The sequence below is a fragment of the Bubalus bubalis genome, chromosome 7, assembly GCF_019923935.1.
Source record: "Bubalus bubalis isolate 160015118507 breed Murrah chromosome 7, NDDB_SH_1, whole genome shotgun sequence".
NCBI lineage: Eukaryota > Metazoa > Chordata > Mammalia > Artiodactyla > Bovidae > Bubalus > Bubalus bubalis.
In genome coordinates this window covers 13,614,764-13,629,954 of record NC_059163.1, presented here as the reverse complement: position 1 = coordinate 13,629,954, position 15,191 = coordinate 13,614,764, and the positions used below count along the sequence as shown (strand labels likewise).

General features: G+C 45.7%; 1 protein-coding gene across 3 annotated transcripts in view; it reads right to left on the bottom strand.

The window, feature by feature from the left end:
- Positions 1-15,191, bottom strand: part of STK32B (serine/threonine kinase 32B) — a 400,933-nt gene that overhangs the window by 274,524 nt on the left and 111,218 nt on the right. For all 3 annotated transcript variants that reach the window (XM_025289714.2, XM_025289713.3, XM_025289716.3), the window contains exon 3: positions 455-606. In XM_025289714.2, the coding sequence (XP_025145499.1) occupies positions 455-606 (152 nt within the window). The remainder of the gene's footprint in view (positions 1-454; positions 607-15,191) is intronic.

Below are 15,191 nucleotides of genomic sequence, written 5' to 3'. Positions count from 1 at the left end.
GGCCCTGTGGGCCAGATTCAGAAGTTGGAATTCAGCATATCCACACCGGGCAGCCATCCAGAGTGGAGTAAAACATCAGCTCCCAGAAGTCCTTCTTGCCATCAACATCAGGCAGGTGATTTTCGATAAATTCCCTTAGAAGACTCCCACTTGGCATCCTCTTAAAACATTGTACCTGCGTTCTCAAACATACAACAACCTTCTCTTCTAAATCAATTTCAATTCCGATTCACCAGGTAAGAGAATAGAATGAAAATTAAGCATGTGCTTAATGATTTCATCAGAAAATGACAATAGTCACTTGAAAGCATACACAGCAATATATTCAAAAGAACATCCGAGCCCAGAAAATTCCATTTCCTCTCTGAACAATGCAGGATTCCTGCTGCAGAGCCGTGTCTGCATTTGGCTGCACCATGAGGCATTCACAGCAGCCCTGGAGGGACTCACTCACCAAAGATTGACCAGGAAAGGATGCTCCAGGCCCTGCATGATCTGGAGTTCCCGGAAGACGTTCCGCACCTCGTCCCTCTCTATGCACTTCTGCTTGTTCATGTACTTCATCGCATACATTTTCTTGGTGTCTCGCTTCTGCACGATGCACACCTGAGTGACAGCCAAAGGGGAGAACGTTCAGACCAACATTTCAAAAGAACAAAAAGGGAAAGCCCCTCACTGCCTCCCCACTTCTGGGTTCAAGGCTCGGTTCTGAAATCCTGGTGGGCAAGCAGCCCTGGCTATGCCACAGTCCCTCCACATTGGCATCATGGAAGAGCTGCTGATCAGGTATTTACACTAAGTACTGCCCATATAGGGATTCCTTGGTGACTCAGCCGCAAAGAATCTGCCTGCCAGTGCAGGAGACGTGGGCTTGATCCTTGATCTGTAAAGATCCCTGGGAGTGAAACTTAAAGTCGTTCAGTCCTGTCTGACTCTTTGCGACCCCATGGACTATACAGCCCAGGGAACTGTCCAGGCCAGAACACTGGAGTGAGTACACCTTCCCTTCTCCAGGGGGATCTTCCCAACTCAGGGATCGAACCCAGGTCTCCTGTATTGTAGGTGGATTCTTTACCAGCTGAGCCAGAAGGGAAGTCCAAGAATACCAGAGTGGTAGCCTATCCCTTCTCCAGCGGATCTTCCCAACCCAGGAATCAAACTGGGGTCTCCTGCATTGAAGGCAAATTCTTTACCAAGTGAGCTATCAGGGAAGCCCTCCCCTGGAGAAGGAAATGGCAACCCACTCCAGTATCCTTGTCTGGAAAATCCCATGGACAGAGGAGCCTGGTGGGCTACAGTCTGTGGGGTCACAAAGAGTCAGACACAATTTAGTGGCTAAACAGCACAACCGCCTTCAACTGCAAGGAAACTGCAGCTGAGTGTGCTAATTAGAGTTCAACAAGCTTCTCAGTGTCAAATCCACAACACTTTGACTTTGGAGCAACTCCCTAACTCACAAGGGGCTGCAGTGGGAGGGGGGACCTGCTGTCAGAGAAGGCTGTCTGGAGGCGCTAATGCCAGAGGGGAGTCATGAAAGGCTGGCAAGATGGCAAAGTCAAAAGAAGAGACGTTCAAGGAAAAGGAAAGATACAAAGGAGGACATGGAGCCTTAGGACACCCAGCAAGGAGTACAGTGTCACTGGAAAAAATTAGCAGGAAGAACAGATACCGTGTTCCCAACATCCTGACGGGGTTTTGTCTTCCTTTCCCCAGGTTGCCACATCAAAGGACCACAGACTGGGGGGCTCAACACAGGAGACATTTACTGTCTCACAGCTCTGGAGGCCAGAAGCTCCAAATTAAAGTGCTGGCAGGGCCGTACCCTCTGCAGGCTCTCAGAGAGAATCTTTCTTGGCCTCTTCTAATTTCTAAATGTTGTTACCAATCCTGGATGCTCCATGCTAGCAGCTAAATAAGTCAGTAAGTGTTAGTCGTTCAGTTGTGCCCAACTCTTTGTGACCCTATGGACTGCAACCCACCAGGCTCCTCTGTCCATGAGATTTTCCAGGCCAGGATACTGGAGTGGCTTGCCATTTCCTTCTCCAGGGGATCTTCCCAACCCAGGGATCGAACCCCAGTCTCCTGCACTGCAGGCAGATTCTTTACCGACTGAGCTACAAGGGAAGCCCTTGCTAGCAGCTCCATCATGTAAATTTGGGGGTGGGGTGACACTGTTCAACTCAGTACAGTAACTACTCTTAACACCCTCACTTGACAGATAAAGGAAGAGACACACAGAAAGGTCTTAGACCTTCTTCACACCTTGGGACTCAAACTCAGGCTCTCTGCCCCTCCAGCCAGTGCTTTTCACCAACAATGCTTCTCCCGGGAAACAGGGCTGTGATGGATAACACCAGGGATGTGGTCGCCAGCCTGGGAGTTCAGGGTTTTCTCCAGGCAGCCCAAGTTGCTCATCTATTGGACCTTGGGACTCTTTCGGCCCCAACAGGCTGTGAATCTGAGGCGGATACAAGACGGTGGGGGCTTTCCTGGTGGCTCAGTGGTAAAGAATCCATCTGCCAATGTAGGAGATCTGGGTTCGATCCTTGGTCCAGGAAGATCCCACATGCCATGGAGCAACTAAGCCTCTGTGCCACAACTACTGAGTCTATGCTCTAGAGCCCAGGAACTGAAACAACGGAAGCCCCTACACTCCAGAGCTGGTGCTTGGCAACCAGAGAAGCCAGCGCACTGAGAAGCATGTGCACCACACCTAGAGTAGCCCCGATTCGCTGCAACTAGAGAAAAGCCTGCACGGCAACAAGGACCTAGCAGAGCCCATTAAAACAAACAAAAAAAGAAGATGATGGACAAAAGCCTGAATTCCGATGCCCACTCTGGTTCTTGCTGCCTTTCTGAGCTTCTGTCTCAGCATCTGTCTGAACTGAGTTATCAAAGCCCGTCCTGCCCCACTGGGATGAAACTAAATAAGACTGAGGATGTGAGAGAGCCTGGCTGCATCTGGGGGATGATAAATGTCACCCGAATCTTAATGTCTTAAAGAGCACATTTCATGAAACCTCCAAATGAGTGTTTTTCTAGGCAGTACATCAGCGGCACGAAGTTCTTGTTGTTCAGTCGCTCAGTCGTGTCTGCCTCTTTGTGACCCCATCCATGGACTGCAGCACACCAGGCTTCCCTGTCCTTCACTATCTATTTGAGTTTGCTCAAACTTATGTTCATAGAGTCAGTGATGCCATCCAACCATCTCATCCTCTTTCGTCCCCTTCTCCTCCTGCCTTCAATCTTTCCCAGCATCTGGGTCTTTTCTAGTGAGTCAGCCCTTCGCATCAGGTGGCCAAAGTATTGCAGTTTAAGCTTCAGCATCAGTCCTTCCAATCAATATTAAGTGTTGATTTCCTTTAGGATGGACTGGTTTAATCTCCTTGCAGTCCAAGGGACTCTCAAGAGTCTTCTCCAACACCACAGTTCAAAAGCATCAATTCTTCAGTGCTCAGCCTTCTTCACAGTCCAACTCTCACATCCATATGTGACTACTGGAAAAACCATAGCTCTGACTATATGCACCTTTGTTGGCAAAATGATGCCTCTGCTTTTTAATACACTACCTAGGTTTGTCTAGGTTTTCCTTCCAAGGAGCAGTGTCTTTTAATTTCACGACTGCAGTCACCATCCACAGTGATTTTGGAGCCCAAGAAGATGAAGTCTGTCACTGTTTCCATTGTTTCCTCATCTATTTGTCATGAAGTGATGGGACTGGATGCCATGATCTTACTTTTTTGAATGTTGAGTTTCAAGCCAGCGTTTTCACTGTGTTCTTTAATCTTCATCAAGAGGCTCTTTAGTGGCATTGAGGTTGAAGGCTCACAAACTTTACCAACAAACTTTAAGTTTGTATAAAACCACAGGAGGCAAAGATGTGCTATACAAAAGCCCTGTGGGGCCCTGGTCCACAGGGATCTGAGACCCTTCTACAGCCCTGAGATCCACATCTGCAGGCAGACACATGGTGGGTGGATCATTCTACTAATTAAGGTTTCCCATCTCCGTCACTCTTCATTTGTCTTCTCAGAAAAGGTGTGGAACAGACATGACTTCTGCCAGGGCTAGGAGCCCTGAAGTCCAGTCAGCTGCATCATCTCCAAAAGCTGAGGCTGTGATTCCATGGGGTCTGGGCAACACCCATGTGAGAGGAAGAGCCCCTGTTCCCCCTACCCTGTCCCCAGCTCTCGCTGGTATAACTGATGGTGGGCGAAGGTGCTGAGAGATGGCTCTCACCTCCCAGGGAAGGGGGAAGTTGACACTCACTGCAGCTCAGAGACAGCTCAGGAGCTAGGGGAGACTCTTCAAAATGGGATTCGAATTCGAGCTTTCAAAGCAGAGCTCATGAGTTGCATAGGGCTTGGACATCTGACTCTGGGTACCAGATAAGGAAGGGAGGTTGATACAGGATGTTGCCTGGAGGGGTTGAGCATCTCAGCCTCCTGGGCTCAGGACAGGTGCTCCAGAGGCAATGTCAGCCCTCCTCACCAACAGTCAGCTCTGCTCAGGTGCTGGGAAACTTCCAAACAGAGGAGGTGGGTCCCAGGTGGCCCCAGCACTCCTCAGCAGGGCAGCACAGACCCCCTTCCACCAGAAACCACAATTAATGAGGCAGACTACATGCAGTTTGGCCAGAGCCACTCCAGCTGCTGACTGGCAGTTAACAACCCTCATTAGTCTAATTCAGTTAGGAATTGATTTATCATTTATTAATTACAATTTATTGGGGCAAATAAATAAATGCTAGTGAGCATGGATTTCAGGCGACTTGTCGTAAGAAAGACGTGTGGCCAGCATACTGTGCGTCAGAAATCTGGGAACTGATCCCAGTTTGGCAGAGAAGGGGGACCGCTGGGTGTTGAAAATCTCCATCACACTGGCATCCAGTAGTCCCCAGTGGACTGTTCATTCACAGCACTGATGACCTCAGTTTGCAGCATCCTCAGAGGTCCGGGAGGGTCCTAGGATGGTGTATTTTGTAAAAAGCTTCCCAGGGGAATCTGACGTGCAGGCCAGCTGAGAATCACTTTGCTGGAGTCTTCAGGATCTTGCTGCATCCTCAGTGACCTTTATGGTCAGGACTGTGAACCCCACTCTTCAGCTCAGGCAAGCCTGGCTCTGGGCAAACAGATGACCCCAGAATCAGAGAATCCAGAGCTGTGCTGGGAACCCAGGACTCTGCAAGTGCAAAGGCTGGTGCTGCCCTTCCATGGACCAGCCTGGATGCTTCTTCGTACATGATTCAGTTGACCTTTGCTGTGCTGCCCATCCCATCCTCAGCTTGAGTGCACTTAGCAAATCCTGTTGATTGATGTACAGCTGTAGTGTAACATTTAAAGACATTGGTTATGCTTGTAGGAGCAAGAATCTGAGCGGGGGAAAAAACTAAATTGGGGAAAAGTGAAAAAAATCAGGATTAAATAAGGTGAATATGCCAGCAAATTTGGAAAACTCAGCAGCGGCCACAGGACTGGAAAACGTCAGTTTTCATTCCCTAAGAAAGGCAATGCCAAAGAATGCTCAAACTACGACACGATTCTACTCATCTCACACACTAGTAAAGTAATGGTCAAAATTCTCCAAGCCAGGCTTCAGCAGTACATGAACCGTGAACTTCCAGATGTTCAAGCTGGTTTTAGAAAAGGCAGAGGAATGAGAGATCAAATTGCCAACATCTTCTGGATCATCAAAAAAGCAAGAGAGTTCCAGAAAAACATTTATTTCTGCTGTATTGACTATGCCAAAGCCTTGACTGTGTGGATCACAATAAACTGTGGAAAATTCTGAAGAGATGGGAATACCAGACCACCTGACCTGCCTCTTGAGAAACTTGTATGCAGGTCAGGAAGCAACAGTTAGAACTGGACATGGAACAACAGATTGGTTCCAAATAGGAAATGGAGTATGTCAAGGTTGTATATTGTCACCCTGCTTATTTAACTTATATGCAAAGTACATCATGAGAAATGCTGGGTTGGAAGAAGCACAAGCTGGAATCAAGATTGCCAGGAAAAATATCAATAACCTCAGATATGCAGATGACAACACCCTTATGGCAGAAAGTGAAGAGGAACTCAAAAGCCTCTTGATGAAAAGAGAAGAGTGAAAAAGTTGGCTTAAAGCTCAACATTCAGAAAACTAAGATCATGGCATCTGGTCCCATCACTTCATGGGAAATAGACAGGGAAACAATGGAAACAGTGGCAGACTTTATTTTGGGGGGGCTCCAAAATCACTGCAGATGGTGATTGCAGCCATGAAATTAAAGACGCTTACTCCTTGGAAGGAAAGTTATGACCAACATAGATAGCATATTGAAAAGCAACAAAGGTCCGTCTAGTCAAGGCTATCAGAGAAGGCAATGGCACCCCACTCCAGTACTCTTGCCTGGAAAATCCCATGGATGGAGGAGCCTGGTAGGCTGCAGTCCATGGGGTCGCTAAGAGTCGGATACGACTGAGTGACTTCACTTTCACTTTTCACTTTCATGCATTGGAGAAGGAAATGACAACCCACTCCATTGTTCTTGCCTGGAGAATTCCAGGGATGGGGGAGCTTGTTGGGCTGCCATCTATGGGGTCGCACAGAGTCGGACACGACTGAAGTGACTTAGCAGTAGCAGTAGCAGTCAAGGCTATGGTTTTTCCTGTGGTCATGTATGGATGTGAGAGTTGGACTGTGAAGAAAGCTGAGCGCCGAAGAATTGATGCTTTTGAACTGTGGTATTGGAGAAGACTCTTGAGAATCCCTTGGACTGCAAGGAGATCCAACCAGTCCATCCTAAAGGACATCAGTCCTGGGTGTTCAGTGGAAGGACTGATGCTGAAGCTGAAACTCCAATACTTTGGCCACCTCATGTGAAGATTTGACTCATTGGAAAAAACCCTGATGCTGGGAGGGATTGGGGGCAGGAGGAGAAGGGGGCGATAGAGGATGACATGGCTGGATGGCATCACCGACTCGATGGACGTGAGTTTGGGTGAACTCTGAGAGTTGGTGATGGACAGGGAGGCCTGGCATGCTGCGATTCATGGGGTCGCAAAGAGTTGGACACGACTGAGCGACTGAACTGAACTGAAAGGGGAGTGGTCATGCTGGGTACCATTGTTCAAATATCTGACGTGAAGATTGCCTTTGGCGGACAATGATTGTTAACTACGTAAATGCATCCTCTCCCTTCTTCCTTTATAATAGGACAATTTTCTTCAAGGAGGCAGTATGAACTATTAAATACTCACTTGCAGCCAGAAGTGGCCATAGTTCTGACCCGTGAGATATTAGACTGTTTCTGACTTCTAAGTTTGCTTTTTGCTTTTTGACTTCTGCTTTTGCTTTCTGTATAAAAGGGAATAGCTACAGATGGTTTCAATTTTCTCCTGTTCCCTACTTTTATTCTCCTTTTGACCTTGCGCTTTCTGCATAAAGGGTAATAGCTACAGATGATTCCAATTTTCTCCTCTGCATCACTTTTATTCTTTCTACCTTGAGCACATATGTAACGTCTGGAGCTGCAGCAGCCGCTTGTGATCTTGAGGCTACAAGAGCCTCAGAGATACTGAAACTGTTACCATGGTGCCACCTACCTTCAAACTTCTTGTTATATGAGAAAATAAACCCTCTTTGTTTAAGCCACTCCAATGGCAGATTTTCTATTTCTCACTCCTGAGAACATCTTCATCTGATATACAAACTATACAATGATTTTTCATGGCACAGAAATTCCATGTGGGCTGTTGCCGGGAGCCGGCGTGGCCAAAGAATCCTGACAATACAAGGAAGAATGATTATGAGAAGCAGAAGGCTATGATCTATGGAGCCTCGTTAAAGTGATCAAAAGTTAGCTTTGTGAAAATACTCATTTGGATGAGTATTTCAGTCAATAAACATTTGATAAATGCCTGCCATGGTTCTGGCACTGTGCTAACCATGAAGATATGACATGGCTCTAAGCACTCAAGATTTGATGGGATAAACAAACAATGCTCAAGAGTGAAGACAAAGTACCTCACTTCAGGTCCCTGGGCCCCATACAGCATGGCCCCAGCCCCCCTTTACTTCTACCTGTTACTCTCCTCCCAGCTCGCTTCTTACCCTGGCCTCTGTGCCATTCCTGTCTACCACGCTTTTCCCCACATCTACGGTCTTGGTTGCTCACCTCCTTCAGGCTCTGCCCATGAGTCACCTTATCCCAAAAGCCATCCCTGAACTCCTTCTGTGAACGAGCCAATCCCTCCTCAGTCCCCACCCCCCTACTTGTGTCCCCTGTCATCCAGCTCCCATCACCAAACATGCTTCTGGGTTTGTTTCCCTTTTGTCTGTCTCCCTTGCTATAGTGTAAACCCCATGAAAACAGGGATTTTTCTCTCTTTTATTCACTGCTCTCTACTTAGTGACTTGAACAGTGCCAAGCACAACTAGTTGACCTCTGTGGCTGGCTAGCTAGTTGGAGGAATGGATAATTACTACTTCAGAAAGAGCAGTGCTGTGAGACGGACAAGCACATGAAGCTAAGGTACCTGAGAAGAGGAATCCTAACCAGGACCTATGATTAGGAGAAGGCATTCTAGAAGAGGCTGCATTTGAACATTCCTTGTTTCTCAGTCAACAAGGGTTGGCGTCATGACGATGGAAGTGTGGGAGGAGGAGGAAGGAAGTGCATTGCCAGGAGAGGGCACAGTCCCTCTGCAAACACAGAGAGCTGGAACATGTATGTTAGTAGTGCTCTCAACTTCCTCATCTGTAAAATGGGGGTAGGAGCGTACCTATCTTAGTGGGTGATTTTGAGGGTTACATGATAAGCACTTACTAAATTATTATTGTTGTGATTATGGGAGAAGGAAATGGCAACCCACTCCAGTACTCTTGAATGGAAAATCCCATGGACAGAAGAGTCTGGCAGGCTACAGTCCATGGGGTTACAAGAGTTGGACACAACTAAGCGACTAAACCACCACCACCACCATTTTGATTATGACCATTATTCATACACGTTATGAAGGTAAGAATAGAGAATGTTGAAGAGATGTGCAGAATTGGCCCACCAAGGAGCTCAGGAACAATTTCACAATTGTTTGATGTGATGGTGAATTGTATGTGTCAGCTTGGCTGGGTCATGATGCCCAGGTATATGGTCAAACAGGATTCTGTATGTGTAGGTGCTTTTGCATGCATGCCTGCTAAGTCACTTCAGTCATGTCCAACTCTCTGAAACCCTATGGACTGTAATCTGCCAGGGTTCTCTTTCCATGGGATTCTCCAGGCAAGAATACTGGAGCGGGTTACCATGCTCTCCTCCAGGGGATCTTCCCAATCCAGGGACCAAATCCACATCTCTAGCACCTCCTACATTGACAGGCAGGTTCTTTACCACCGGGTGCTTTTAGATAAAATTAATTTGTGATGAATTTAAACAAGTGGACTTTGAGTAAAGCAGATTGCTCTCCATAGTGTGGGTGGGCCTCATCCAATCAATTTAAGACCTCAACAGAACAAAAGACCGACCTTCCCCAAACAGAGGGAATTCTGCAGCAGATGGCCTTTGATCTTGCACAGCAATATCAGCAACTTCCTGGATCTCTAGCTTGATAGCCTATCCTGCAAATTTTGGACTTCCTAGCCTCCATCATGATGTGAGCTAATTACGTAAATAACCCTATCTCTATCTCTCCCTGTATACCTCTTATTAGCTCTGTCTTTCTGGAGAACATTGACTAATACATATGGCAATGAATCAGCCAGGATCACAAGTCACCACCTAATGTCAACTTCTCCTGGGCCTGGGGAGCCACTGAGGCCTCCAGGGCTGGGCATCTGGCTTTTCTCCACAGTCCACTAAAATGTAAGCACAGGAAGCTCGAACTGCATGGTACTTGATTCTAAAGTATTTGTCCCCAGTCAGCAGAATGGAGAGGCATCCCTTGCCTGGGGCACAGCCCCATGGTGTGTCCAGGTCCACTCAAAACCGAACTGGCCTCTCCTTGGGATGCTAAGAAACAGTGCACCCCATGGACCCTGCATCTGTGAGTTCTGATCTGTATCAGGTGATGCTCACTCCCGTTCACCTGAGACACTGCAGGGCAGACATCATGGAGATAGACCGTGGTGAAAACCAAGGCAACAAATGTGAGGAGCAGAAGACAGATGGCCTTGCATGGCATGTTTAAAAGGTTGGTGTTGCAGGTTGAATTGTGTTTCCCCAACTCTGCATGGTGAAGCCCTAGCCCCCAGTACCTCAGAATGTGAGGCATTTGGAGACACGGCCTTTAAAGAGGTAATTAAATTAAAATGAGGGCATGAGGGCAGGCCCTGATCCAATTGGGCTGGTGTCCTCTGGCCTCCAGAACTGTGAGACAACCACTTCTGTGGCTTAAGCACTCAGGCTGTGGAATTTTGTCACATTGGCACAAGCAGGCCAATATGGTTGGCTTTTGTCCTGAGGACACTGGGGAGATACAGAAGGGTTAAAAAGTGGATCCCAGCTATACAACTGTGAATGAATGAATAAAGGAAATAACATACAAACATACAACATGGAAGATATGGTGTTTGGGGGGAGGGGAATGTTTTTCTAACAACAGGGTGGAGAGGAGTGTGGAGGTAATTCCAAGAGTGTTTTATAAATAATTTATTGCCACTGCTCACGCACACAGTTTTCCTCAGGAGTCATAAGGGACTTGCTTGGTTAGGAAATGCCAAAAGGAGTCATGGGGACAAGGGTCCAGGACCAGCCCTGTTACTTCTAACCCCCTTATCCTGGAATGTACTCTCTAGGATGAATCAAGGTTGGGACCGGTTTATAGGCAGAGAAAGTCCTCGGGAAGCTCATCCAGAAGATGGACTGAGACGTCATTGTGGGAAAATGGGAAATGCAAATCAGTAATGACGTCTGTTATTAATAAACTGGTCAGTAATGGATCATTTGCTCTGGCCAAGCTTGAAAGCCATTCGCGAGTGAGCCTGCATTTCCTCTGATATTTAGCTCTTAAAGCAGTCCATGGAAGCCAGCAAATTCCTCTAACCCGTGCCTCAAGCCAAACACGGACTAATTAATATGAAAGGAATAAGTGTGTGTGCGTGTTAGTTGCTCAGTCCTGTCTGACTCTTTCCAACCCCATGGACTGTAGCCAGCCGGGCTCCTCTGTCCATGGGATTCTCCAGGCAAGAATACTGAAGTGGGTTGCCATGCCCTCCTCCAGGGGATCTTCCCCACCCAGGGATCCAACCCAGGTTCCCCTGCATTGCAGGCAGGTTCTTTACCATCTGAGCCACCAGGGAAGCCCATGAAAGGAATAAACACTTCACTCAAAAGAAATGGATTCCAACCCTTATCAAAGATGCCTGCATGAACGATGAAAGGTGCCAGTAAAAGCATCATGTTAAAGAATTCTAAAACTGATTCTTCCATAAGAATAACAGCTCATTTCAGAGACACAGAGAAGTTAGACATCTTGCCCAGAGTCACCAGGTTGACCCAAATTCCAGCTCAGCTCTGTCAGACTTGGAGGTGAAACTGTCTAACCATTGTGCTATAAAACGATGAACTCTTGCAATGTCCTGAAAAGAGCAAACATATGCGCCAGGCCTCCACTTACAGCAGGATGCAACGTTGGCTGGGCATCTTACACACATCTGCTGCCACCCCATCACTAACTCTGGCCCTACCACAGGACCTTTGCATCGGCTGGCCGCTTTTGTCTGTGAAGTTCTTCCCCCTGAATCTCCACGTGGTCTGTCACCTTAGCAGCTACGTATTGGCTTAACTGCCTCCATCTCAGAGAGGCCTTCACTGTTGCCCTCTCCTCCAAGGAAAGCTGTCCTACCCTCCCAGGTCATCACATTACACATTTTCTGCAGAGCAATTATCATCACTGAGATCATGTTCATGTACTGTTTGTGCATTTATCTTCCCTACTAAACCGTCAACTCGGTGGCATCAGGGACCTCATTCATCTTACTTGCCACACCCTCACAAGTACCCAGACGAACATTGGGACAGAACAGTTGGCAGAAACGTTCACTGTCTGACTCAAAGTCCTGCTGTCCTTTCCACCCCTACTCCTATCCTAGAGGCCCAGCAACTTAAAAGATGAAAGCGATTCCAAAATGGTGTACATTTTTAAGGGAAAAAAATATGCTGATCAGTTAAATGTTTCTGAACATTCAAACTGATAAAACAGATATATAAGACCAAATCTCTCAAAATTGCAAAATTGATTTGTTGCAGTCTGGGCAGTAAATTGGTTAGTCTGCTATTAATCAAATAGTTTTTCACACGCAGATGTAAAAGTCGGGAATGTGGAACGAGACAGCTAATAATATGCTTGTGTGTGGAAATGATCATCATTGCATAATAAGATAGTGTGGAGTCTGGAATTATCATCTGTGCAACTCCTGCTCAGTTTTATCCAGAATCTGCCTTTGAGGGACATAAAAAGCTATTATCATATAACTATTCCACTTTCTCCTGTTTTATGTGCAGACTGCCTCTGCTATTCCATGAATTTTAATTAACTCTCTGTTTATTTTGCTTCAACCCTATGACTCTCTAAGCACAGGGCCCATTTGCTAATCCAAGAAAGACACTTTTGAAGTGAACTTCTCAGGAAGTTCTCCCAAAGGTATCTTCCTCCTTCCCTTGAAAATAATTAAGCCCTGTCGACTTTCAAGTTGACTCAGAGCAGAGTACTCCAGCCTGGACTTTCTCTGCTGGAGCAAAAGAAAAACATTCACTGGCTCCACCTTCCAAGGGGTCACAAGGAACTTGTGAGGCGGGGAGAGTGAGCCTCGAGAGAGAGAGGGGGCCTCTGTGAAAAATGAGAGTTTGCAGCAAGGGAGATGCAGAAATTCTCCTCAGGACCCTAATCCAGAAGCAGTCAGTATAAACCGGTCAACTAACTCTTATCAGTTAATTTGTTAATTATCAAGGTTTTCACTCATTTATATAATATTCATTCATTTAATTATGTAGCATACATGTCATATGCATTATATACACATTGTATATGTAAATAAATATTGTATGTGAACATAAATATACACACTGCTTAGTGTATATATATGCATATATGTGTGTTTATATATATATACATGTATGTAAATATATACTGTACTGCTTTGTGGGCATACATATACATATATGAGTGTGTGTATGTATCTATACACTCTATGTGAATGGTGGGTATATGGATTGTTGTTGTTGCTCAGTTGTGTCCATCTCTTTTGTGACCCCAAGGACTATAGCCCACCAGGCTCCTCTGTCCATGGGATTTTCCAGGCAAGAATACTGGAGTAGGTTGCCATTTCCTCCTCCAGAGGATGTCCCTGACCCAGGGATTGAAACTGTGTCTCCTGCAAGTCTCCTGCATTGCAGATGGATTCTTTACCACTGAGCCACTGGGGAAGCCTGGGTATATGTATACATGACTATACATACACAAATACACGTGTGTATATACTACTTAATGCGTATGTATATAGATGTATAGATATATATGCTGCTTAGAAGGTATATATGTATATAGATATGTGTGTTTATATATACTATACATTTATATATATGTGTAGATATATGCATATACATACATGTGTATATGCTATATACATATACACATGTCTATGTACACTGTTTCCTAGGTATGAATACATGCATATTTATAAATGTGTGCTCATATATATATTTTGCTTAATGTATTTATACATGTATATATATACTGCTCAGTGAGTATATATGCACATGTATATATGCATTATATACATAAATTCCATATATATGTGTAAATATATATGTGTATATGTATTATACTTTACATATATACAGTTGCACTCAGTAAGTACTGAAGATCAAACTGTGAACAATAAGGAGACATTGCTGCCCTCACAGAGCCTATGTTCTCACGCATAAGACCAACAACCACAAGGAAAAATGAACAAGCATTTAATGGATTTACAGGTACACTGAAGAAAACAGGACCAGGAAGGGCACGTGGATATGAAATGCTTGGGGTGGGGTCAAGTGGGGTGGGTATTCAGGGAGGGGACATTTGAGCAGAATTCTGTATGGGATGGGTGACCTTTGCAGAGTTCTAAGGGAAGGTGATCAAGGTGGTGGGCCTAGCAAGTGCAAGGTTCTGAGTTAGAAATAAGTTCAGCATGTTCGGGAGATGAGAAGAAGGGCTGCAAGGAACGAGCAGGAAGATGGAGGGGCAGAGAGGAGTGTCAGTGAAATAGGCATAAGCCAGATTGCAGGGCCTTGCAGGCTGGCATAAAGAGGTTGGCGTGCATTCTCAATGGCAGGGAAGCCCCTTAACCATTCGATCCAATTCATGCTTTATCACATCACTGACTGCTATGTAGACTGGAACCTTCCTTCTTTCTCTCTCTCACTTATACATGCTCTAGGCAACATTCACTGAGCCCTCCCCACCTGCTGGGCACTGAGCCAGCTGCTGATGGGACTGGCAGGTGACTATGACCAACCCTAACTTTTCAAGAATCTCACAGTCTGATGGCTGAGGCAGAGGAGCAATCTGAAGACCACCTCTAAGCAAGATGTTCTGTGAAGGATGGCAAGAGGAAGCTGAGAGTCAGGTCTTCCCCTGATCCCTCCAGGTGGCTACCCAAAAGTTTCCAGAACCCACCACATAACCTAGAGACAAGATGACATGGAACGCATATGAAAAATGCCAACCATACGCCAGGTCCGGGAGTTGTATGGTCTCTGCCCCTTATTTTCACAGTAAACTTTGAAGATCACTCTGAGCATTGTTTCCTTCTTTTAAAGTCTTCATTTCAGAAAGGTATTTTTGTTCAATTCAATATAGAATTCTAGATTGGTGGTTCTTCTCTACTATCACTTGAAAAATGCTGTTCCACTATCTTTGGCTTACATAGTTTCCATTTCCTAACACAATGTGCCCTTTTGTCCCCTGGTTCATTTCAAGATTTTCTATTAATGGTTATAAGCTACTTATTAATTTGACTATGATGATCTTTGATGATGTTTTCCTTGTGTTCCTTTTGCTTGGAGTTGGTTGAACTTTCTGGATATGATTGTATCATTTTCCTCAATTAAACAAATAAACCATTATTACTCCAAATGTATTTTATATGCCCATCCCTCCTTCTGAAACTCCAATTACACATATGGTAAATCATTGCACTTTGTTCCATAAATCACTGAAAGTGAAGTG